We start from the raw sequence: 25,842 nt of genomic DNA, 5'->3' as shown, positions 1-25,842 counted from the left end.
TCCATCCTATCCTCATCCTCATCATCTGGCAGATGATGCATGGCGGAGGACATCGATGTTCGCGGCTTGTCCTTGGCGGAGGCTTATCTGGACAGCTGGACATCTTTATGAGTCCTACAGCGTTGCTAGACCACGGATTGATAAATTGGGGATTTTAAGTGGTTAAGGGCGAAATGTCTATGAATTATGAGCGGATGAGAGGAGGCTGAGTGCCCCGTCACTTATGTGCCCATGTCTGGTCTAATGCCGCCCCATGGGGAATGCGGTAAACGCCACTTGTCCGACAAACATTACACCAAAGGCCTTCACCAAATTTGGCTCACGCCGTGGCGCCACACCAGTCGCTGGCTCCCCAGATCTCCCCAATGGAATGGATATGGCATCTGCACCGATATGGACAGGGCAGCGCCTGATAAGGACAGAGCACGCGTCGGCCGGCGTCTCCAGGCGATCGACACGCGGAAGCATTCAAAGGCATTACATCAGGCAGATGTCACCAGAGGCTAGTCGCAGTTGCAGTCTCAGAGCCACAACCACAGCCAGAGGCAGACCAAAGACCAGATCGAGATCGATTCTGCTGCATAACGAGCAGCGACGGGCATCAATCAGGTTGCAATTGAAATGGGAATCGACTTGTTGCTTATTCCGTGCACGTGCCTGTTGCGTAGCTCTGCCACTGCCTGTGGTTTTCCTCAATGAGCAATGAGAAATGGCCAGTGGCCAGATTGTGTTTTCCTTCTAAATCGCCTTCGATCGGATCGTTGAATTTACGAGCTCTTTGAGTGTGTGCGATGTGGCTCTTTCCAAGAAATCAACAAGCCGCTGCTTGTGGCATGTTCAAATTACAGACAAACTTGTGCACTCCGTTCTGCCATCGCATCTCCGGCGGGTATTGGGATTGGGACTGGAATTGGTCACCCAACCCTAGACAACTCTGACAATTATTGCTAAGCAAACAAGCATAAATTGGCATTGCCAGTGCCTATGGCCATTACCAGTGCCTCGTAATTCGACGCCAGCCAGACTCTGGCTCTGATTGGGTGGACTCTGTTTCTGCCTCTCGTGAGAGGTCGGAGTGCTGGATGCTGGAGTGCTGGAGTGCTGGCCCTTGGCAACTGCTTTGGACTGCTGGGAGTGCTTGCCTCACTTAACTTCCTTCCGTGACTCCCCAGACGCAGCGTCTCCAATTCTTTGTTCAGTCTGAACGGGAAATGGAGTTGGATTTGAGACTGAGAGTGCGATTGAGTCTGCGACTGTGGCGGGAGTTCGTGCCTGCGAAACCGATGATATAGCACTTTGCTATATCCCCGAATATGAACACATGTCTCGTTAGATTTTTTTTTCGTATATTTTAATTTCATTTATCCATTTGCAATTGTTGCATTGGGGTGTCCTTTGTTCTTTTCTTCTCTGTAGGATATTTCTGCTGGAAAATTTACAGATCCAGCCATACTATGGTATATTTCAAGAAGTATCTTGCATCTTTATAGTTAAGTAAATTACTAATTAAAGTTTAACTTGATTAATCCATATAATTGAAAAAATGGCAAAGAGCGTCTCCTTTCGTGTTCCTACGGAGTTCCTTTCGGATTACTCTGACGGTTTACGTTTACGGTTAAATACGAGTAGTTGGAGAGACAAGTTCATATTTAGGTAGGGATTTATAAATATTAACACAGTTTTGGGGGGTAAAAAGGTTATAAGATAAGGTTATACGCGGAATTAGTAATTGGAAAGTTCTTCTTTGAGATGGTTAAGTATTTAGTTGAAGAGTAGGAGAGTAAGAGTAAGAGACTGGAGATGGATCTGGTCTGAACGGATCTCTCTGGACTCTAGGCTTCGTTCAAGTTCAAAGTTTCAACTAAGCAAAAATACTGTTTGTGCCATTCTCATACGTATAGTAGCATTGTAGTAGTGTTAGTAGTAGATGTTCTAGGTGTTGTTGTCTGGGGGACTTAGGCGTAGGTCTTAAATTTTAAGCAAACTTTAGCTAGGTTTAGGTCTACCTCTTAGTTTCCTTAGACGCTAACTAGAGGACCTTTGAAGAGTTCTAGCAAGAGTTCAATTTGTTAATTAGCGTAACGTAGTCCACACATACACGAATACAAATACAAAAAATCAGGCACACGCACACAACAAACATCATCATCATCGTCATCATCATAATAGTACTTCCAATACAGGATATATCCATATATAGTAGGTATTGTATAGAGCCGTTTAATATAATCAAGAAAATTCCTTTACTAAAGCTAAAATAAATAAAACTTAGTCTATCTATGCGAAATGGCGACAGTTGGAGGATGAGTTTCATTGATGTATAGTGCATTACATCTTTACATCTATCTGCCTGTTCCAAAGTACTGTACGTAATGCTTCAGCGTAATACTGCTGCCTGTCTGTCGCGTCTGTCGTGTCTGTCTGTCATGGGAGCGGATTAAACTACTCTCTCACTCTCTCTAAACTCTTTTCGGCTTCCGCCAAAAGTATGCTAAGAAAAGCGGAACTCGCTTTGAGAGAATGTGCGTGCGAGTGTGAGAGAGTGTACGTGTGTGTGTGCGTGTAGTAACTTATGGCAGAGGGGGGGTTTTCTCTTTCTCAATCCACAAATCAGTGGAGTGGCGGCGGCGTACGATCCGGCGCACGCTGCTGCAACAGGCTGCTGGGGACATGCTTCTTGATGAACTCATTGTCCAGGAGCTGATTCTGATTCTGCTTCTGGAGCTGGTGTTGTTTCTGCTGATTCTGATTCTGCCTGCTCCTCTGCTGCAGATGCTGCAGGTGCTGCTGCTGTTGCTTTCGGCGCCGCCCCTTGAGAGAGCCTGGACCGGGAAAGCGCCTCAAGCTATCCCCGTAGTACTCGTTGTCCAGGAAGTTCGCGAGTGTGGCATTCCGTCTCCAGCCGGCGGGACAGTTGGTGGAGCTCCGCCAATCAGGCAGCTGGACACCAAGGCGGCGGCACTCGTGAGCGTAGGCCGCGAAACTGTCGCAGTGGCAGCTGCCCGACGGGCACTCGCAGACGTCCATGCGGCAGGAGTCGATGTAGTTGATGGGATTAAGCCTACTATCACAGTGTCCGAATACTTCCGAGATGCGCAGCGGCTGGCAGTAGAAGCTCGACCGGCGCTTGTTGCACGTGGGCAGGGCGGCGATGTTCTCGCGCTGGCGGGAGCAGGACTTGGGGCCCCCCACCTTCCAGGAGTTGGCAAAGTGCCAGACCTCGTCGTCGCCGTGCGGGCGCCCGTCGCGTCCTGTGAGATCGTCGCGCCCGCTGCCATTGAAGTTGCCGCACAGGCCGCACATCCGGTGCTTAAAGTGGGCAGGCACCGAGACCTGGAGGAAACCGCTTCCGTCCCACTCTATGGCAAGGCCCATCTCTGAGCGCAGCAGGACAGCCCCGTCCTCGGCCAGCCGACCGATGGTCACGTTCTGGTCGCCGGCTCGGCCCACGTAGGGTAGCATCACCCGCGTCCCGTTCACCTTGACGCGCAGCTTCTGGCCGAGATTGATGCGCAGGTTGTGCAGCTTGAGAGTCACTGTCTTGGCCCAGCTGGAGCGCTTCGTGCCACGCCCGTCGTTCGTCAACCGGATGTGGAAGCTGTGCCCGTGGCAGTCAGCAGCCAGCTGGTACTTACAGCTGCCCTGGAAGCTAAAAAACTTTCCGTCGAAGGTCTTAAAGTGCGGGTCCCCGAACACTGTGCAGGTGCCCGCAGTCTCCACGCACCTGGGGCAGCACTCGCCCGGCGGCAGCTTTAGCTCCTCGTTGGCCCGGCATTTGACCTCCGGACAGCGCATCTCCGAGCAGCGGATCGTGCCTCCGTTGCAGCGACAGCTCCGGCAGGGGCCCATGTTCCACGTCTCGTTGTTCTTGTAGATGATCCCCTCCAGGCTGCACTCGCTCCGCACCTCGGCCACCGCACAGCGGGGACAGCAGCCGTCGTCCTCCTGGAACTCTGGCGCGCACTCTAGGATGGGGCACGTGGCCCGCTGGCAGATGGATGTGCCGTTAAGACAGGTGCAGTTGGTGCATCGGTCCGGCATGAACTGCGTTTTGTCATAGTGGAGTTTGTTGTTAAAGATGCACTTTCCTGGAGAACGAAGAGAGTGGAGAGACATGGAACAGGGTACATTAGGGTGGCTGGTGGGTGGGCTGAGAGGGGCTGGGACTCTTCTCACCTGTCACTGGTATGAAGACCCGCTGCTCCGTGCAGCGTGGGCAGCACTCGTTCGGGTGCTGCTTCTGTTTCGTCTTGGGGCACTGCAGAATGGGGCAGGTCTTTTTGGCGCAGGTCAACTGGTTGTCGCCGCAATGGCAGACCAAGCAGCGGTCGTCGATCGAGGCGACGACCTCTTGGCCCTCGGCCACCGTCTGTCCGTTGATCTTGCAACCTGCCAAAGAGTTAAGCACATCGAATCCCGTCAGACATCAGTAATCAGACATCGGCCTATTTTATCGCATATGATTTAGATCGCTTTCCGATCTTTGGCCGCAAGCCAAGAAATTTTCCACAAGGCGAATCGGCTATCGAATGCGATCGCTGAAACGGGTTTTCAACTCATACGAGGGCCCGGGGCTCACGGACTTTCAGTCTCTTTTTGGTCCGGTCTCCGATATTGTTGTTTCCTCAGATGGGATGGGGATGGGGCGACATTGTCACCTTAATAGACAATTTAAAGCCCATAAACCAGCAGATCGGTCAGAGCCAACAATAACAGAGGGGCAGAACGGATCAAAACAGATCGGAAGACGGTTCGAGTCGAATATCGGAATGCCCCATGAATAAATCATTTGATAATAGAGTCATAAAGAAGTCTCAATGATCTTTAATCTGATTGTATATCGAATGTCAAGCATGCTTGGACTCAATCTGTGAGGTGTTTCCAAAGGGGAAGCTGAATGATCGCGCCTTACATCGACAGGAACTGAAAGTGATCCTCCACTAAGTATTGGGCAACGATCTCCTATCTATCTCTCCCTCTGCCGATCATCTTTCAGCATCCACCCGTAGAACCCTCTGGCAGTGTATCGCTTTGTGGACACATTGTTGTCCATCTGTCACTCTCCGGCTCTCTATTGTCTGGCGATTATGAGGCATTAGTCTGAGGCTGCAGCTAATTTTAGTGAGTGATGTTGACGCTCTGACACTCAGACTGGGTGGAATCGCTCGGCTCGAATCGGATCGGAGTGATTTCATGAGTGATGTTAGGTAAGGACTTACCCTGACAGGAAGGACAGCACTCGCCAGGGCGCGGTGCCTGTAGCTGGTTGTCGTCGCACTGTGAATAACACTTCTGTATTGTCTCGGTGACAACACTGGCGATGCACTTGTACGTTTTACAGGGATCCTCCGGGTCGCTCCACTCGGCGCCACTCTCATAAGGCAGCCCGCGAAAGATGCAACCTATTGAGCAAAGGAATCTCCGATCAAAGACTCCCTTCTGTAGCCATTTCTCTCTGCGGGGACTTACCTTTACACTTGCGACAACAAGGGTCGCTCGACTCCAGCTTGGACTCCAGCAAGTAGCAATCGTCGATGGCCGGACAGCTCTTGGCGCAATTCACAAAGCCATTCTGTGGAGACCAATGTGGGGACACGCAATTAATGTGGTGGCTCTAGAACTAGGAAGGACGATCCCATGTGGCGTGTGCGCAATTTTCACGAGTAAGAGATGACTTTCAGACTCGCTAAGCGTATGATTTGCATCTCGAACCCTCTCTCTGGACTAATTTATAGCCCAACAGCTGCCTGCCATTTGCAATTGCTCAATGAAGCTGTGCACTCTGACCTTCGGGGAGCCAGAGCCAGCCAGTCAGCCAGCCTCCGCTGTAATTTACGCTAGCAAATCCAGACAGGGGCGTATCGATTGCCTTGACTTTGTCTCGGATTGGGGAAACGGGGCTCTACCGGGATTATGCAGAGTGTTTCTCGCGGATTCGGATGATTTATGCTCCGGTAATTTATCCCTAAAGCTGCCCCACTCGTTAGCTGATTCCCAATCCCCTGCCCACCACCTTTGATCACACCATTTGGCTTGTCGAATCGTATGGCCTATGGCCACGAGAGCACTCGTATCTATTGGTGCATAGGTGTACCTATGTATCTGGAGTTTTTGCTGCTGCTCGTTAACGACATGCTGACAGCTGCAACGCGGCCCATTAGAATTGATGTCGATCATAAGTCAAATTGTTGCAACTTGCCAGGCTTATGCAATTGCCTTTAACCCTTGTGCGCAGCTGGTGTGTCCGACTGGTGGCTGTAACTGTGACAGGTTAAAGCCAGACCCAGTCCGGGCCCGAGTCGAGTCGGAGCTGAAGCTGCGGCTGCGGCTGCTGGGGCCGCCGCTAATTGTAAATGTATCTATAAATCTAGATAGATGTCGACCAAAAACAGGCAAAATATTTCACTAATTTGTATGCAGTTGCTCCGAACAATGTCTGGGTGTCTCGAGAGGGTTTTCAGTGTGCATTCGTATACTGTGTGTGTCTGTGAATCTGTGTGAATAATTTAGTGCAACGAAACCAGATTGGATCTCAATTTGGATAAGGGGGGAAACTGCAACGAGCAACATTTGCAATTGTTATGAAAATGAAAATTCGATGGGTGTCTGAGCGGAGGGGAGATGTTTATCATCGTATTAGATTTAATGGCAGTTGCTAGTTGGAATTTTAATGCCACTTTAGTATGGCATTCTCTCTATTTTGTGGCAGCCATAAAATGGAATTGAATATCACCTTAATCGGTTTCTGTCTCGGCTCAAAGCTCAAAAGTTCTCGAAATCTGGCAGCGACATGGAATTGTCCACAGAGTACCCTCTTCCCCTTCAGATTCCCCATTAGCCATTACCCCTCTCCTATCCCCATCTCCATCCAGCTGTTTATGTTTTGGAATTCTTTCTTTCTAATCTGGAACCGGTATGGAAAAATGTTCAGCCAACATGAAAGTTAAAGCACATTTGTGCCCAGCTCCGTTCCGCGAGAGAGGCGCCACGATGGCAACCCAAGCGATGGCTATGTAGAATGGTTGTTGCCCAGCGGCAGCGTGTGTGTGTGTGCGTGTGTATCTATCTGTGCCACAGTGGCAGAACCACATTTGCAAACGGCCTCTAACGACCTTGCGTTTGACAAAACATGATCAGTTTTAACACCGTCCTCGACTTCCTCTCCTTCTGCGTCGTCTCTGTTTCTGTTGCTGCCCCTCTCGCTCTCCATCTCCTTCTTGGCGCAAACGGCAAACGTTTGGCCGGCAAACTTGGCCAGGTTAGAGTCTCAGTCTCTTTAGACACGGAGTATATATGGTAATGACAGTCTTGTGGTTTTATGGTCATGTGTATTTTGTCACTTGTGGGGCTATGGCTCGAATTGGTCGTGGAATTGAACTCGGAATCGAATGGAATTCAAATGGAATATGCAAGAAAGGAGTTGGCAGACCTGAATATTTGGCCAGATCTGGTTTTCACTAAACAAAAACGAAATAATTGAAATACTTGCACAAATCAAGAATAGAATGCCCGCTCTGCTGCCTGCTTCCTGCTGCCTCATGCGGAATGCAATATATTGATAGTCACAATCTACTAATTCAATCTTTCTCCGTAGCATCATCCTCCGATGATTTCCATTTCCTGATCATAAGTCATTCATTAATATTAATCAAGAGTCATGCAGCTTTCACGAAAATGTCTATCGTGAACAGTTCTCTATCATCCTGAGTGGGCATCCTGACATAAAAACTGTTAAAATCATAAACCATTAGGAAAGAAATTCTGCGGATTCAGCATAATAAACGAATAAAACGAAAAATTTATTGACGCGGGAGTCAGAGACTGTCTGAGAGACAATTTCTTTGATAGTCCTTGACGGGATAAGCTTTCCATATTCGAGTATCTATGTATACATATATTCAATGAGTATACATATGTAGGTTTATATACTAATATATTTTGGACAATAAACGCCAGTAGTAAAACTTTCCCCCCCTTACCACCCTCCCACCCATGAGTATTCGCACGAATAATGAGTATGCCAGTGGGAGTGGAGTACGGGTACAGTCGCGCTGCCATAAAGTATCGGGTTTATGCGTGATTCCCCCAAATTACAGCTGAAGGCTTTGCACACTTCATTGGGGAACTTTTTTGGCAGCCCTAAAAGAATGGTGGAGGGAGCAAGAGAGCTTCTGATGGGGAGAGAGACGAGGCGAGGCAAGACGTGAAGAGTTAAGAGAGGTTCAAACGAACACAAAAATTCAATTCGATTTCATGAACTTTTAATGAGCTGCGCGCCGACGCAACAGAGAGTATCGACTGTCGAACGATCGGAGCGACAGAGATGCAGCATGGGCCGCCGCGCTAGAGTGGGACGGCAGGCTGGTCATGGCGCCTTCCCAGTAAGGTGGCGCCAGCATTGTGTTTTCTGCTGCTTTTTAATTTCGGTTACGCCCACTTGACGACGACGATGGCAGCGACAGTGGAAATAATAATCACCACGAAGCTTAGCCCGGAGCGAAAGAGCTTCGACGATCAATCGATCGGGGGGTCGGTCGGACGAAGCGAAGCGAAGCGTAGCAGCTCCCGATCGGATGGCATCGATCGGAATGATCGGCGCCAGCTTCGACGGCAGCGGCGGCGGCGTCTGTCGGTCAAATTGGAGCAGCGGCGTTTAGCAGCGCTTAGCGTTAAATTAGCGGCAGGCAGACCCACTTGCAGCTATCTGGCAACCCTAACCAAGGCCTACCTCCCCCCTCCCCCAAATGAGCACGCGCTGGCTTAATGACGACACGAAGCTCAACCTCAAGCTCAAGTCGGGAAGGGAAGCGGGGCTGGAAGAGTGGCGGAGACCCGGGATCGAAGCCCGTCGGTACCGGCTCCAAGTGTTTGTCAAACGATCGCTAAGCCATACTACCTCTAGCTCTACCCATACCATCCATACCCGTCCTACGCTGTGGTTAACGATTGTCATGTAGCGTCGAAACCCGTTTGACGACCTTGGATCATAAAAACTCAAAGGCGAGAGCGAAGGAGATAGAGAGAGAGGGGGAGATCCGTAGAGCGAGAGTGAGCCAGAGAGAAGAAGAAGGTGAAGCCAAACAAATGCAAACCGAGTCAAACATTTTTTTCCGGTTCCGGCCAGATCTACAACTCCTGCATTTCTTCGAGAAATAACTTCAGCCGGCCCCTCCATAAAAAGACAGCTGGCACACACAGATATGTATGGTGTGTCTGTCTCCTCTCCTCAGGTGGACAAACGGACAGTCCCATGTACACAGACATTTAAAATATTTTCTGAATTTTCATTTTGGCAGGCAGCTAAGGATTCTATTTCAATGAAATGTGTCTGCGTGTGGATGTCCTGCTGGCTGGACACTGGCGTCACCTCATGCAGAGAGCCAGACAGGGCAGAACAGGACAGGACAGTACATGAGATTTATTTCAGGACTGAGGCCGTGTTGGCCATGTTATGTTATTTCACTTCATTCCACTTTAAGTAACTTTTTATCGAGGCCAAAGGACAAGTCCTAGTCCAAGTCTTGGCAAGGATCCCAGGAGCCGCCCAGATTTGGGCTGGGGATACGAATGGACGATCTTGAACTGGTACTACCTCCGAAACTTACCTGGCAGATGCACTTAAAGCACTTGGAATTCTGGATACCCGTCAGAACCTCCTCTCCCTCGACCGAGCAGGACAGAAGATCGCCTGAAATGGGAAATACATTTTTTTTTAGTGATTAAGATAGTGAGAGTTGGGCTTATCGGGGGATCGTAAATCGCCCGTCTCCATCATTTCCTGCCTCTTGACGTAATAATACTCGGCAAACACACACAGATTATTCATTCATGCACAAACACGCAACGAGAATCGCCGGAAATCGCCCACTGACGGAGAGATGGTATCCGAGCACGTGACCCAAAATGAAGAATGAACCCCTTCCCCTATCCCCCATCACCATGCAGGTCAAAGAGATTAGGGCACTTATCGGAGTAGCCGTTTGAGAGTGAATGCATGCTTCTTTGTTTGTTTTACCTTTTGGGGCTCGGCTTCCTCTGCTTGTGCCGCTACCTGCTGATCTGCCGCCGGCGCCAAGTCAAATGGTCCACTTATACAGGGTGAGGAATTTGAATCGTTCTTAGTATTGTCTTTGTCTGTTTGCCTACGACTACTGAGAGTCCTCTGGATTGATGCCTCACCTTTGTATGAATACACCTTGACCAAGCAGTGCATGTCGAAACATGTTCCAGAAAAACAACAGAGCAGCAGCAATGAAAGAGGCAAACGGAAACCACAGAGAGTGAGAGAGGGAGACGAGGTGACCCGAGCCCAAGACCGAACACTTGTTCTTTTTGTATTGGTGAAGGAGGAGGAGGAGAGACCACCTGCAATGTGCTGATAAACGCACACACACAGAAATGCAAGCGGCCACTCTCCTTCCCTTTCTCTCTTTTGTGTGCAGTGATAAATGAAGACGCCGGCGCTACAACTGAGGGAGGGAGAGAGCATGCATTTGAGCAACCTTTTTTTTCATCTGCTGTTGCGCTTAGTGGGCGGCTTTAGGACTTATCCACTGCTTGATCCCCCGCTTCCTCCTTGCCATTGTGCAATCTATATAATTTGTTCCCTTGTTTGTTTGGGGTTCTGCGTCGAGGGAAAGAAAACCCTTTGATTATGGACCTCTGGATTGCCATGTATTTCTTCTCTTTCCTGCTATACGATTGTGTCCTGCTGTTTGGATCCCTTACCGCACACATCATCCCTAAACCCTCACCCTTTCATAAACAAATCAAGTGGAATATTTCCCCTCAACAACCAGAAAAATTTCTCGTTTGCCGGCGGGGACTTTCTATATTCCTTTCTCTTTTCGTCGCTTCATCGTTATCGTTCCGTTCCGTCGCTGGGGGACAGAACAGTTAATGAACTTGGCTCAAGTAACCCGATCTATCGGCACTGCAATATATCTAATTTATGCGATTTTTTATTTCATTTAACACACTCGAAACCCGATAAAAAAAAGTCCACTCAAAAATGTTTTAGAAGCCGAGAGGAGAGCGGTAGCTGCTCCCGCCATACCCTCCCCTCCACCTCCCCTTCAGCGGCTGGCGTCGGCGGCGCCGTTTGCTAATTAATCACAGTTCGCAGATTAGGCGCCAGCCACAACGGGAAGAGACCGTGGGGAGTGGAGGCGGCACGTGTTCAGGGGAGCGTGCGCATAACAACAGGAGAGCGAGAACGAGAGAGATCAGTTAGACCAACAACTATTTTCAGAGACAAAGTACAGCCGATTAAGGGCAGCACCCAGCGAAGGTACAACCCTCCAAAGTCGATCACAATGTCACAATGCAGATGATGACTCAGTGACACAATTGCGTGAAGTTCCCTGGAAAAGTGATCGGAGTAACTAAGCCGATGCGATCAGCGAGTATAATAGCTCCAGATGCCAGCTGCTTGCTGGCAGCCGAAGCTGTTATAAGCTCGTAAAAAAACAGCTAAAAGCAGTTAAAGTCCATGAATCATAGCCATAACACATAACTAAGTCTGGAGAGAGGGACTGCTGAGGAGGAACTCTTGGAAATATTTTAATAATATTTTTAAGTTCTGGAAGAATGTGTTGAGCTCTCTCGAGGTGGATGCGGTTTCGGTTTCAGCTTCAATTTCAGTCTCGGAGTTTTACGATCAGATTTGAAATGGAGCTTATGGCCAGAAGATTGCCAACGACAAAATTAGTTGTAGGTCCTCGATTTTTGTCTTCACGTGCATCGTAACAAGGATCATTAATAGAGAAATCAAAATGTCCTATATGGAAGCGGTTTTATAGAGGGCTTAAATTGAATCCAGTTCCCACAGATTAGACAGTTCCCATTAAATAAGAAAATAGTTCGTAAATATCAAATGATCGCTTCACGCTCCCATCAGGCCATCTTACACACACACACGAGTATTTACAATACATTAAATCGATCGATCGCCACGATCATGAGAGCACTCACCATGGAGACTATCCCCGACTCCGGCGGCAGCCGTCTGCAGTTGGAGGAGCATCGAGAGCAGGATCAGTACTAGAATAGGGACGCGAAATGTTCTCCAATGTGTTTGCCGACTCAATTTGGATGCTGATTCTGGTGGCAGCTGCTGCTGCTGTCTATTGGGAGATGGAGACGGCCCACAAGGTTTCCACTTGCCGCTTGATTTGCAACACATTTTCACAATTCGATCGAGTACTTCAGAAATCTCTATTAGTTTTCCGCTCTCCAATGGTCTTCCTTGGGGGGTGTGGTTGTTGTTTCCCCGCGGCGATTCCTGCGAATCCGTTGTTACTGTATCCGTTTTTTGCTTTTCCTGTTGCTGTTGTGGTTGCACTTGCTCCGGTGAATTATGACTGGAGGAAATATATTGTTTTCGGGGGCGAAATGAGAAATGAAAGATCACAATCAAGCCGGTTAGATTAAAAATAACAGCAAGCGAGTCAAAATATAATTGTTTGGATATTGAGCAGGTGCTTTGTTGCACGAGTACCACTTTGTACCTACAAATACAAATTTGTTGTTTGTTCCGATTAAATTTAGAATCCGTGGCAGGCTGTGCTGTGTCTGTGTGCGTGCCACAACTGTTGCCGCGGCTCTGGTCTGACCTAGAGACTTTGCACTTGCCGCCCTTGAATGAAATTTGGCCAGTAAATCATTTCGTTTTGGAATTTACGACACCAGTCTGTACTCAGAACATAAGATGATGTCCACAGAGATAGAGGTATAGATTTCTCTGCCCGAATCGCTCGAAGCTAGCCCATGGGTTCGTTCTTTCACCGACATACGAATTCTGCGAATCATCAGCGCAGCCTCCGGCCCGCCCCTGTCATTCCCCGTCTATCAAGAGGTGTTAAGACAACTTGGACATTATTAGTTTTGCGATTTATGGGTGCGTACTGTCCGTGTCTGTATCTGTATCTGTGTATCTTATGGCTGCCGGCTGTCGGGTGTTCAGGTAACAACAGATATGAGCCTTATGTGTGGTGGCTCTTTGTTCGGGTGTCGGCGATCATAAAAATGTTAATGATCTTTGACTGGCTGGCGCCAGCTACGGAATATTGTAATGCTTGTTTGAGTTATAATTAATTTCGATTGCTGTTGCTGTTTCTGTAGCCGCATAATTTTTTATTATTTGTCTTGAACAACCGACCAACAACCAACCAGTTACAGCCATCGAATTGGCCAAAGATTTTTGGGTTTCTTTCAGTTTCTCTGTTGGCACTTTATTGACTTCTGGCAGCTTCAAAGTGGCGCCAGTCAAACGCTGAACCAAGCCGAACCCAACGCGGATGCGAATCTCTCTGTGGCCATAGAGCTCTATGTATCATTTAATCCCACCAATCCAATCCCCAACGCAGCAGTCCCCGATCACATTGCTCAAAGCATCGATCAATCGAGCCGAGTGGGAGAAAAATATGTCCAAATAGGTGGGTGCTTGACCTATCAAATGTCAGTGAAGCGAACAACTACCGAGGATGTAGGAAAAAAGATCGACTTGGGTATACCATTGAGGCAGTTTTAGAGAGAAAGCGAAATCGATCATCCCTAAACTCTATATACCCTTCTTATTCTAAGGCATTGGTCACACACACAGACACAAATGCACACACAACTAAGCGACTGATAAGAGTACGAGTGTACATATATATGTATATATATGACTATATAATGCTCTGAATAATATGTTAATTTCTGCAATTGATAAGATGTCGTACACAAAAACACACAAATGCAGCAACGGCAACGCCGATCACCGAATACGTGCCCATTGGACCGGATCGGATCGGAGCGGAGCACCGAGATACGCCGCTGTTCTTGTTCCCGTTGACTGTTGATTAGCTGCAATTTGTCAAGCGGTTCACGCAGTTGACAAGGACAATCCTCGAACAGCACAGAAGTTGCAACTACCTATACAATAGACGCTGTAGTACGTTGGAAAATGCACAACTAATACATTCATTAGTCAACCAACGGGAAGATAACTTCTGGTTCTGCGGCATTATGTAATGCTCGTGTTCGTATCCAACTTCAATGTCAAAGTGATTTCCCCCCGTTCAAGAAACATTATTCCATTTTAAATACAGTTCTTAAAGAACATTGAAGCTGAAGTTGATTTCAATTGGATTGGAGATCGCTGTGGATCGCTGTGGATCGCTGTGGATCGTTGTCGAGCTTTGCTTTGCTTTCGGCTTATCGTGTGGGTTCATTGTTCAGGCTCATAAAGATGATGTTGCTGCTGTTGCCGCGGCTGATGATGATCGTGCCACATGTGTGCTGTGCCATGCGGCGTACGCAGTTTCTGAATTGCCAAATCAGTCGAGCGTCTGGCTGGGGTTAATGTGCGATCGAGTGACAAGTGTCGGACGCTTGGTCGATTGGGAAATTGTCAAGAGCAAAAAAAAAACTAAGCCACTTTGACGGCAGCTGTGCCTAAGGTTGGGGCTATAAATAGGTACTCCTAGTGGGGCAATAGTGAGAATTAGCGAGAGCCATTTAATGAGAAGTCGAGCTTAGATCTTGGTTCTCTGTTCTCTGTTCGGTAATGTGTATAATTGAGCGCCCGGCGGCGGCATTGCATGCTCCCAGACTTTGACGATGTCGTGCCAATTAAAATGGCTGAGGGCCGACTGCTGAGGGCTGAGAGCTGACGGCTGAGAGTGCTACTTAAGAGTACCTCCACGGCCAGTGATTATACACTTTGTCCTCCCGACTGCGATTTCTAATGGTTCCGACATGGCGTCCAGCGGCAAGGCCAGAGCAATTAAGCGAACTCCACCATGGCTCTGGGGTTGCATTGCACTTGAAGGGGAGCAGGCAGCAGGCAACAAATTGGTGTAGCTCTGGGTCTGGGTCTTCACCCGAAAGGGTTACGTTACACATGGCACGCAGACGGCGTCTAGACGGGGACCCCAATAATGCGCAGTAGGTAGTCGCTGGACGAGAAGGGGCCCGGCCCCGGGAGCCGAGAGCCAAGACAGGCCGATGGCTTATCACACTCTCCATCGCAGGTTCCACTTTAAAAGCCTGGCTAGAAGTGCAAGTTGGCTGTGGCCCTTCTGTGGACTACCTCCTGCCAATTACTCTCGGAGTGGACCATGTCGCCGACTTAATTCAATTAACAGCGGAATGCACTGGCTCCTCTTACAACATCAGCGGCCACATCAGCATTGAAAGCATAACCATTAAGGCTGAGAGATCAGTCGTAATCCCCCATTCAAATGACGCCAAAGCAGAGCCAAGAAACTCTTTAGCGAAACAGGCAAATACCATAAGAGCGCGTATACAAGACACGACTCCCAGCTACAACTCCGACTCCATCTCCAGCTTAGACTTTGATTCGGATCGTGCTGGGGTTTGTCGGTTGTTGGTTGCCTGGCAACTAATTTTAATGTATTTGCATATCGAAGTCTGTGTTTGCCACAACAATGAGATGGCTAAAAACGCACATTTGTCAAATGGCAGGCCTTCGGGGCAAGACTCGTTCAAGTTTTCAACTCTATTTGGTACAAATTCACATGACAGGCAGACGGATTCGAAACCGAAACCACACTGAAAGTTGGGGGAAACGATTACAACTGCAGTTTCATCCATAGCCCCAGTCCCAGCTCGAGCTTGAGCTCCAGATGAGGACCAGGCCCAAACGCAGACCCAAACCCATACCCAGCCTTAAGTCGATGACGATTGCCCAAGACAATGGGCCAGCCCAACAACAGCCACAAAAGTCAACGAATTTGATATGTCAGGAGCAGAGGGGAATGCGATTGCGAATGGGAATGGAATGAATGAATGCATCGACGACATAATAAAGTCACAACCCAGATAAACGTACAGACAAGAGCTAACAAAGCTATTAGCCATCACCATAATCATCCTCATCGATGTGGCCCATCCCATAGCAAGAGAAAATAGCTGAGTGCAAGGACCACAGTGAAGACCTCCAACCGGTCCTGGAGCAGGGAGTTTCTCTCGCAATGGGGCAATGGTAATGCGATTTTAATAGCGCTCGAAGCACTGCGAACTGAACCCCCAAATGTGCCGGAGTAAGAGCTCCATAAAAGTCACACATCATATATCGTACTTTAATTAAACGGGATTTCTCCCATGAGAAACGGCTTTTCTATGGGAGAATGAAGTGAAAACAATTTATGGATCTCATCCGATTGATTAAGACTTGTTAACCCCGTTTTATTGGCTTCGAAATTAAGACCTTAAATTTGACATCGTTTTTCCAAAATCAGTTTGATTGGCTGGCGATACCAAAAGGAGCTATCACTCGATCGATTGGAACTCATATTCGCGGATTTCCTTCTATGGATCTGTGAACATATTGATCTGTATGCTGATTGCCCGTGGACTGCCTGGCCAATCAGCATTAGCAGCATCCATTCAAGGCCTTTTTTGCAGCAGATTACTCCGATCATCGTCGCTGATCAGCAATCTCCTCCGATTCCTGGCCAAAATATTCATATTCGAGCACATTTACTATTCAGATGAAGATCATGCTGAGTTTTGCCATGAATCATGGATCATGTGGCATTTCCAACTGCTCATTGTGGACGGTGCAGACCCAAGGCTTCAGGGTGCGGGTGCGGGTGTGTGTGCTGCCTCGCTGAAATTTGAGTATTATTAGCAAATTTACCACAAAATCTATAAATAGCCCGAGACAGCAGAACATTAATTGATACACAGACATTGCCCCCTAGGCCGCAGATATGCAGATCAACTATACATATATATCTACGTCCAATCCAAAGTCAAACTTTGAGCAGAGCAAAAAAAATAAAAAATAAACAGAAATTCCAAACAATTTTTATTGTGCAATTATTTAGGCGAAAGTTAATAAAAAAAAAAACTACGTATACGAAATATTTGTGGCCTCTGTCCCTGTCCCTGTCTCTCCCACTCTCCGTTTTAGTTTGAAAACCGGATTTATTGATCGAAGATGACCGCAGCAGCAGAAGCAGCAACAACAACAACAACCATTAAGACCTCTGCTGTATAGCTGTAAACAATTTTTAGAAACAAAAAAAACCACCTCAAAATGTGGGAAGGGGATGGGTTGGGAGGGGGGAGCCAAAAAACAGAGCCCAAGAAAACAACCAAAAATTTTGAGCACACGATTTACGGGAATTCCAGCAAGTGACGTGCGAAACCCGAAATTTGTTGTTTTTGTTACTGCCACTGCCGGCGGCTATTATTTGTTGTTATTATTTCTGTATCGGCGACGCTTTTGGCACATTTGTTTAATGACAATATCGAAAAAGCCAGGGGAACGACTTAAAAATTCTTAGAAGAAACTCCCCTCTACCCCTACCCTTAGCCAATGACAGTCGCCAGGGAAAACAAGTCTCGTCTGCCAATGAGATTATTTTGCCAAAGAGTATGGTGGAACGAAGGAGGTACCTAAAGGTATTCCCCATGAGATTCAGATTATCTTAATTAAATCCCTTAGAACAGCAAAAACTATCCTTCCAATCTGAATGTTTCGTGAAGGGTATCTCAGCTGCGGTATGCCCCCCATCCCGCTATCCCCACTCCTCCGGCGATTCTACCAGTAGTTCCGTTTGATTCCAATCATCAAAATGGTTTTCACAGGCAAATTTATTGATTAGCAAACAAATACGAATTGTTTGAATATTTTCGAATATCTTGTGAAAAGAAAAAATATCATAGGAGGAGGAGGAGGGGGGTTGGAGTTATGGGTCGTCGCACAGGTGCCGGGGGGTAGCATTTCAGGCGCCGCCTGATACACTGATCCACAGCCCGTTCTGTTGGTGACGATTCTCCGGTTGCCGCCACCGAGACGCGCTAATATTTTTGTCGCTCTCTGCGGCTGCCTGAAACCCGATATGGCCATAAAAGATATTACCTCCATTTGTGATCTGTGATCTGCTGTGCATATGCAAGCGGTGGATGAGAAGTACGGCAGAAGGGGGTAGCATGGGGGACACGAAATTCCTCACCCATGATTCAGATCAGATCGTGTCTCTACTTCCGCTTCTACTGGCTCTTCTTGGGTTCGTTTCTAGAGTCTTTCGTCTTTCGTCTGGCGTTCAGTGTCGCTCTGTCTCTCTGTGTCTCTGTTTCTGTGGCAGGCTGGCAGCTAGGCACTGCCTCTCCGGTCTCGTGTTTGGAGATCGGCTATCTCTTAACGTGTCTGTTAATTCACGTTGATGTGCTCATATATCTTCGCTCCTCGCTCTACGATTTCAGTGTTCGACTTGACGATTTGACATGCAATCGTACGGATCGTACCCCGTGTGCTCTGATCTGTTCTGCTCTGTCCCTGCCCCAATCAGAGTCGGGTGGCATTGTGTTTTCCACTGCAGTCGCACTTGATCAGCTTCGTTCGCGTTTGACTGCCACTCTGTCTGTCTGGCTGTCTGTTTGTTTGTTTGTTTATCTGTCTGTTGCTACTGTGTCGTGTCGTGACGTTGAATATGCCACCGATCTCGAGCTGCTGCTGCCTCGTTGTTGTTCTCTGTTTTGGCCCGGTATGTAGGTGTTAATTCAATTACGGCCAACCATTTCCGACCAAATCGCGGCTGCTCTGAATTCTAGTCTCAGGCCCAAAGCTAATGAACATATCTGTTTTTATACCGAATCACTTGTGAAAGGGGGATTCTAGTTTAGTTTAAGCTTTCCTTTTTGCTTTTCTCTCTCCGGCATTTTCTTCCGAAACCCAGACCCTTATTTCGGTCATGTTTTCCATCGCTATTGGCATTCCATACCACACATATATTAGTATGTTTATGTGTGTATCTTTCGGCAACGCTGATTTGAAATTAACATATGATTATTATCACAATCTTTGCTTCCATATTTTATGGGCAACTCTCGCTTCCCTACATACATATCTCTTTGCTGTGTGTGTCTCTTACATACATTTTGCATAGGAAATACATACATAAATGCACATTAATACATTTCCATACGAATGGCCCACAAAGACCCGCCAGCAGCAATCGTATCTGGTGGTTGGTGCTTTGGTGCTTTGGTGGGAGGGGGAGGGGGAGGAGTCACTCTAGTATCTGCATAATTTGTGTGAAATTGCGACTACAAATTGCTCATCTAAACTAAACCGCTGCTAACCCTTCCCTGCAAACAAATGAAACGTCTTTTTGGACTTTGGTTTTCCACAAAACGCTGTATGGGCCGTAGAGCCAGAGCCACAGCCAGAGGCAGGGCCAGGCAGTGTCACACGAGCGCTGTTATCAAGGTGCTTTATGGCGCATATTTCTCTCTCTCTCTCTCTCTCTCTCTCTTTGTCTCTCTACAGATACATATATGTTTGTTCTCCTTGCAGTTGTCATACCCTTTCTACAGGGTTTTACGATTTAGGTAGAAGATGTGAGCTGTGATTTTGATCTAAATCGGATAACTATATATCGTGTATCTTCTATCGGAGTGAGGTATCTGGAGCTTCTTGTTGCTTTAGCTGTTTTTTCAACTCCTCAGCACTGCCAAATGGCGTTTGACATTGCCTGCCTGCCTGCCAGGCCCGCCCTGGGCTCTTAAATAAATAAATATTTTAAACAAATGTTCGCTTTGTGCTGTCTTGGCATATGCGAACCGAAGCGAAGTAAAGCGCTATCGTTGCTATCGTTTTCTGTTGCTGTTTCTGTTTTTGTTTCTGTTGCTGGTGCATTTGTGGCTACAACAAATGAGCTTGTCAAGTTAAATGGCACGCACCAAATGCTGTCAGCAAGGTTGCACACACACAAACACACACACACACATACACACGCACATGTGTTGGCTTGGCATTGCCGCCATTTTGTCTGGCTGCACTAAGTAAATTGCTGCAATTGCTGACTGTAAATAAGCAAGCACAATGTGGCACAAAACGGCGTATTAGTAATCTAGCTTATATCTGACTCTCTCTCTGTGTGCGGCAGTGTGCTGCAGTATGGGGCAAGGCAGCTCAGCTCAGCCCCAAGGCAAGCTGGATGATGGGGGGGGGAAAGAGTATATGGGACTCTCTCATATCAATTGATGTCTGCTTCCATTTCACAAATATTTATGCTCCGCTCCACTTTGGGTGGGAGGCTTACAGTCTGGGAGGGTGAAAAGCTTACTTTTCTGCAGTTTCCAATAAAATAAATTACTTTCTGGATGACAAAAAGTTCTAAGACTTCACAAGACTCCCCCGAATGCCAAGGAGACACTTCTTTGGAAATTGAAAAAATGTCTTCTCCGAATAGTGTCTCTTATTTGGAATTGTTTTTTTATCTAAAAACCCTAGGACTAGACCGATTTGATGATGCTGCACAGGCTCATTTAATGAATAGAAGTATCTTCTATGCGTATGGACAGGGGAAAACCGATTCGAATCAGACAGAACGCTGATTATTCAAGAACTGATCCAGCAGATTACAGCCATAGCCTCCATGGTGTTTCAATTCCTCCCCCTCTAGTTTCTCCTATAAATCTCCACTCTCCAATTATCGCATAGCCCCCGCCGCCTAGTCTAGCACATCCAGCAGATACAAGATACACCAGATACCAAATGTATGTGGGTTTCTTTTGACTCTATTTTTAATATCTTATCTGAGGAATTTTTATTGGCTTTGCATTGTTCTGTAAATATTAATTAGTTTCTTTGATTGTGTGCAAGAACAACAACAAGTATCTGTGTGTGTGTTGCGTGTCATGGCGAAATTATCACGGAATACTGGGGGGCACACTGCTAGAGTACGAGTATGTGACGCAGAACTTCCTTCCCTCTGTGTGGCGGCTGGTGAAATTGCACTCGACGGACTCTGCTGTTGGCGCTGCTGCCTCTAACCTGCGATGACGCATGCCCCTTCTGTGTATCTGTGTGTCTGTGTGGGCATAGACATATGGCGACAAAGAAGCTGACGTCATGGCCATGTAGTGGGGAGAGGGGTGTTCACACGCAGGAACTACCCCCGAAATGCGTGTCAAGACTTTGGACCCGCCAAAGTGAGCACTTGGCCTACTTGCCTATCCCTCCCCCTTCTCTTTCCCCACAACCATGCACAGCTGCAACATCCACAGCAGGGGCAGTGGCAGTCCCAGCAGCAGCTACACACAGCAGCATCCCACGCAGGCAATTAAGAGCCCGACTTGGCTATTGGGTTACACTTAAACTTCACTTCCATTCCGTTTGGCATTTCGTTTGCAGTCAGCATTTAAAATTATTTATTAGAAGCAACAGTCGGACAGGCCGTGTCAAAGCGCGGGAGGAGTGGGAGAGGTGGAGCGGGAGGGGGGAAGAGACAGGGCCGGCTGTGGACCAGGCCAAAACGGAGAGCGTATCAAATGATTTTTTTACTGTTCATTTTTTGTTTTCTTCTGTTTTGGGTTTTGCCAAAACGAAACGAGCCAAGCCGGCCCCAGTCCCCGGACTCCGGTTCGGGCCAGGTCCAGAGCAGGCAACACGTTAAGAGGGTGGGGGCAGATAAGACTGCTCTATCGTCTGGCTCTTGGCGACAGCAATTTACCTTCGCGTACGCGTAGAACAGCAGCAGCCATCCCTGAAGAGCCAGAGGAGGAAAAAGTGCCTCCAGGCGAACAGGCTTGAGACAGCGGAGAGACGGGAAGTGAAGAGGGGAGCGGGGGAACGGGAGGAGCGGTGAGGAGCAGACCTAGTCTCTCTCTCTATAAATAAGCCAAAAATTCAGAGCAGAGCAGAGCCCAAACAAGCTGAACCATAAATCATAAGCAGACGCACGAGTGTGGAGTTATTATGCGATCATATTTTAATTGCCGGATTATTATTATGCAGGCAGTGTCACAAGAGTCCCCCCTTCCCCACCTCTATTCCATGCATGCCACAGCAACAAGCACAACAACAACAACAGCAGCAGCATAATCAAGCAACTGTCCGGCAAACAAACAAAACACCTGCAGAGTCTCCAGTCACCAGTCCCCAGACCCCAGATCCCATTCGACATCGCATGGCTGTGGTGCGGAGTGGAGCAGTCCTGAAGACCCGCTGAAGATTGTGGATCGCAGATCGCAGACCGCCTGGCTCTACCTTGGACAGGTGCGTGAACGGACGCAAAGAAAGAGAGAGAGAGCTCTATTATGAAGGAAGGCAACCCAACCCGAATATGGAATGCTCTGATTGTGGGATCCCATATCCACCCGAATCGAATGTTCTATCCATCTCCTTTTGGGGGAGTGTCCTGGCTAATCCTTAATGCTGCACAAACAATATTATGCACTGCAATTGCTGCAATTACCTTTTGTCAAGGGTATCCCCACTTGCCACATACTACTCTATACATTGGAGTATGAGTACTCCGGTATGAGTACGAGTACGAGTATAGTTTTTTTTTTTTTTAAACCAAATTCACATGCAGTTTGTGGTTGTGGCTGCAGTCTTTGCAGTTGCTGTTGTAGTAGTTGCCGTTGCTGTTGCCGTTGCAGATGGTGGGCAGAAGGGGCAAACGAGTTGGCCCCGCCACTCCACTCTCCTGAGAGTGTGTGTGAGTGTGTGCTGTGTACTGTGTTGGCCGTTTGTCAGTTGTCTAAAACTGGTATGGTTGCATTTTTATTATACAGCGAACAGAAATACAACAGCAACAGCAGCAACAGCAACAACAGCAAAAAGGCGACACCTAGGAGTACCAGAGAGTCTGTTCTGTTCTGCTCTGTCCGATTGTCTATGCCGAGGGAGTGGCGGGAGAATGGAGGGTACAGGGTGCATGGTGCAGGGTGCAGGCTGGAGAGTGCCACTGCAACTGTGGAATGGCACTGGCACTGGCACTGGATAGGTACCTGGGACTGTCATCTAGGCCTAGTGTCGCCTGTAGTCGGTCGCTCACTGCTGGCTCAGATATCTGCTCTACGGACATTTCATGGACGCATCCACATCCACCGCAATGTGTACATTCATATTAATCTGCTGCTAACCCCCCTCCTCTTGCTAATCCTCTCCGCACCACAGTCCTCCTGCAATACGCAGTTATTACCAACATTTCTTACGTTTTATTGCTTCTTCTGTTTGCTTTTCGGTTTGTGTTTTGTTGTGTTGTGTCTTGGCATTGGCATTACCCCTCGTCGTAATTTGTATTTGTGTCCTGCCATTCAGCTATTCCTCTGCCACTCAGCAGCAGCCTCAGTCTTCGGTCTTCGGTTTTCAGAGTCTTCCGAGTCTTCGGCCGTCAGTCTTCAGTCCCTTCCCTCCTAATGAGCCAACTCATTGTATGCCCTGCTCTCTCTTTCTCTGTGTTCGAGGATAATACTCGTGCTTTTTTATGGTTATGTCAATGTAATACAGGAAATTGCCGGCGATTAGGTTAGTGACAATCCCAGTTGCAATTGCAATTGTCCGTGGCAGTGGCAGTTGCAGCTGCTGCAGCTATTAATCAGCCAGAGGGGGGGACTTGACACATCGTTACTAATTGGATAAACAATGCGTCTCACGAGTGATTCATGCCACATTCAAAGAGCGGTACTGCACTAGAGCCTCCTTTTCTAATTCCTCTTAATCTCTCAATAAGAGAATTTACCTAAATTGGAGGTAACTCTTTTCAGCGGAGTAAATGATTAATCACAAGATTTTCACTGGAAAATCCTCTCCTCTTCTCTCCTCTCCTGATTCATTCCGAGTAAACTTTCGAGCAGCTTCGAAGAGTAAATTACGACGGGGCAAAATTCTATGCAAATGTTTTATATTAATTACTTTCAAAGAACACACACAGACACAACATACATACATACGTACATATGTGCACATATGTATATGTTCGAGTGTACATACATATACGGATACGGATCGGACATAATTTGGCACATTTTTGTAATTTGAGCTGTTTCTGATTCCGTTTTGCAAGACACTCCCGCGATGATTTGTCGACTATAAATTCCATACACATAGGTACATATTTACATAAGTGCATATGTATGTACGAGTAGTAAATATGTACATCAGCATGTAGAGGAGGTGCATGTCCAAGTGGGTGTCTAGTCTTTGTGACTTCGAGAGTGGTGTGGCAGAGGGGCACCGACCAGGAGAGCCGGACAGCACTGCCGGAGAGCTGCAGAGCGGTCCGAATGTGATAATAGAATTCAAACAATTCAACAATTTTCGCAAAATGTTGAAACAACAAAAGGCAGATAGCACGGACACACACACATACACATACACACACACACACACACAGATACGGTGGGGATGGGGACGGAGACACGAAGTGAAATGAAATGTTTATATGTTTCTCATTATAATAAAACAAAATCGCACGCTCTCAGTCAGCGATTCCCATCTCCATTGCTAAGAGAGCAGCCAGAAGGGAATGGGGTGGCGGTGGGGGTAAAGATTAATTGCAAAAAGAGAAAAGTAAAGACGCAAAGTTTACCCGTAATTACACTTCCAGATCGGGGGCGCTTCCAGACCCAGACGGGGGGGCGGTGGCGGCTAGGGCCAGGAATCGGCGGCAGTGCTCGTAACAACAGAATCGGAAATTAATTATGCTTGACATGTTGTTGCTGCCTTCGCCTCTCGCCTGTGGATCACTTCTGGGTTGCGGTGAGTGTTGGGGTTTGAAGTGCGGCTGTGGGTTGTTGGGTGGCGGGGGGAGGCAGGGCAGGTGTTGTAGCCCAGCGCAATTGTTGCTTCTGCTGCTGCTGCTGAGATTGTTGTAATTGCTGGTGTACTCGTAGTTGTAGTTTTAGTTGTTGCTTTTGTTGGTGTCGATATGAATCGCATTTTCAATTGGCTTCTGTTTCAGTGCCTCTTCTCTTTGGCACAAGAGAGTGTGGCATGAGAGGGGGACATGGAAACGGACACGGACACGCACTGGGCACTCCACTCCGCTCAGAGCTTCACCATGAGAAGAATTCTCTTAAGCAAACGCATAATTTATTGGAGACGGCGCGCGCCTTTCATTTCAATTTCGATTTCCACGCGGAATATTTCGTACCTTTTTTCACTCACTTTTTAACCTCCTCCCCTTCTCATAGAGTACCTCCTCAGCCTCCCTGCAGGCGGCTCCACAGATTACGCATACGACACGTTGTCTCTGCTGCTGCCTCTTTCTGGGCCCCTGCCGCTTGTCAAAGGTTCAATTTGTGTGCGACGAGTGCAATTTGCATTCGGAATTAAGATTGAGATTGAGAATTGTGAATCGCGGGGAGTGTATAGTACAGTAAAATGAAATTGCGCGCCAATTTGCTTTTGTCGCCGCGCACAATGGAAATGCCTCGATTTCTCTCTTCTTTGTGGAACTTTGTGGCGCTCTCCTCTCAAATCGGGAAAATTGGGGAAAATCAGCAACAAACAACGCAGAAATCACAGCTGAAACACACACAGCTTCGTTGATAACGAATTTCGCCGTCGCCCTTTTATTGGCAAATTTGATTGTTGGATTTAGGTTTTTTTTTTGGCGGAAATCTGATTGTGGGAATTACTTTTTGTGGTGAAACGTACTATATGGCTATGGTACGGGTGGATCGGCGAAGATCTATAGATAATCAGCGGAACGATCAGCGTTTGACACTCGGACGCGCGCGCAATTTTCAGCCGTACAAAGGTTGTGCAGTGTTTTTCCGGGCCAAACCAGCGACGACGCGACGACAGTTTCTGGCGCTTCGCTTCGGTTTTCTTCGATTTCGCTCAGGCACTTTTCAGGTTTGGTTCCGTTCCGTTCGCCGGTTCTCGTCGAACTGAACGAACTGGCCGATGCGGACCGAGCCTGAGCTGCCGAACGTGTTGCCTGCTCGTGCATCGTGTCTGCTCGTGTCTGTTTCGCCGAAGTTAAAGCAGCGCTGTTGCAGCGCGGCAGCAGCGGATGTTGGCTTCCTTAGTTTTTGGGGGCTCGAACTTGGTCCATTCGACCCCGGGCCCGGGCTAATACTACA

General features: G+C 47.7%; 1 protein-coding gene across 4 annotated transcripts; it reads right to left on the bottom strand.

Moving 5' to 3' along the window:
* Positions 1 to 1,329: 1,329 nt before the first annotated feature.
* cv-2 (crossveinless 2) lies at positions 1,330 to 25,675 on the bottom strand. Of its 4 annotated transcripts, none has more exons than XM_033377776.1 (7): positions 24,342 to 25,675; positions 11,974 to 12,362; positions 9,606 to 9,688; positions 5,470 to 5,572; positions 5,220 to 5,402; positions 4,177 to 4,389; positions 1,330 to 4,088 (listed from the first exon to the last, which is right to left on the bottom strand). In XM_033377776.1, the coding sequence occupies exons 2-7, from the start codon at positions 12,182 to 12,184 to the stop codon at positions 2,611 to 2,613; spliced, it is 2,271 nt and encodes a 756-aa protein (XP_033233667.1). In that variant the 5' UTR covers positions 12,185 to 12,362; positions 24,342 to 25,675; the 3' UTR covers positions 1,330 to 2,610. The 4 variants fall into 4 exon arrangements, with proteins under 4 accessions (XP_033233667.1, XP_033233670.1, XP_033233671.1 ...); XM_033377779.1 differs by having other exon boundaries at positions 25,393 to 25,675; XM_033377780.1 differs by having other exon boundaries at positions 25,412 to 25,675.
* Positions 25,676 to 25,842: the final 167 nt, after the last annotated feature.

Source organism: Drosophila pseudoobscura, chromosome 3 (genome assembly GCF_009870125.1).
Source record: "Drosophila pseudoobscura strain MV-25-SWS-2005 chromosome 3, UCI_Dpse_MV25, whole genome shotgun sequence".
Taxonomy (NCBI): Eukaryota; Metazoa; Arthropoda; class Insecta; order Diptera; family Drosophilidae; genus Drosophila; species Drosophila pseudoobscura.
This window is presented reverse-complemented; position numbering and strand designations above follow the sequence as displayed.

Bases quoted from the DNA above. Each gene is read 5' to 3' on its own strand.
- cv-2 (XM_033377776.1), bottom strand. From the start codon at position 12,184: ATGTGTTGCAAATCAAGCGGCAAGTGGAAACCTTGTGGGCCGTCTCCA. The intron at 5,573-9,605 runs GTAAGTTTCGGA...TGGTCTCCACAG, and splicing joins GCTTTAAGTGCATCTGCCAG to AATGGCTTTGTGAATTGCGC. The intron at 4,390-5,219 runs GTAAGTCCTTAC...ACTCTTTGGCAG, and splicing joins GTGCTGTCCTTCCTGTCAGG to GTTGCAAGATCAACGGACAG.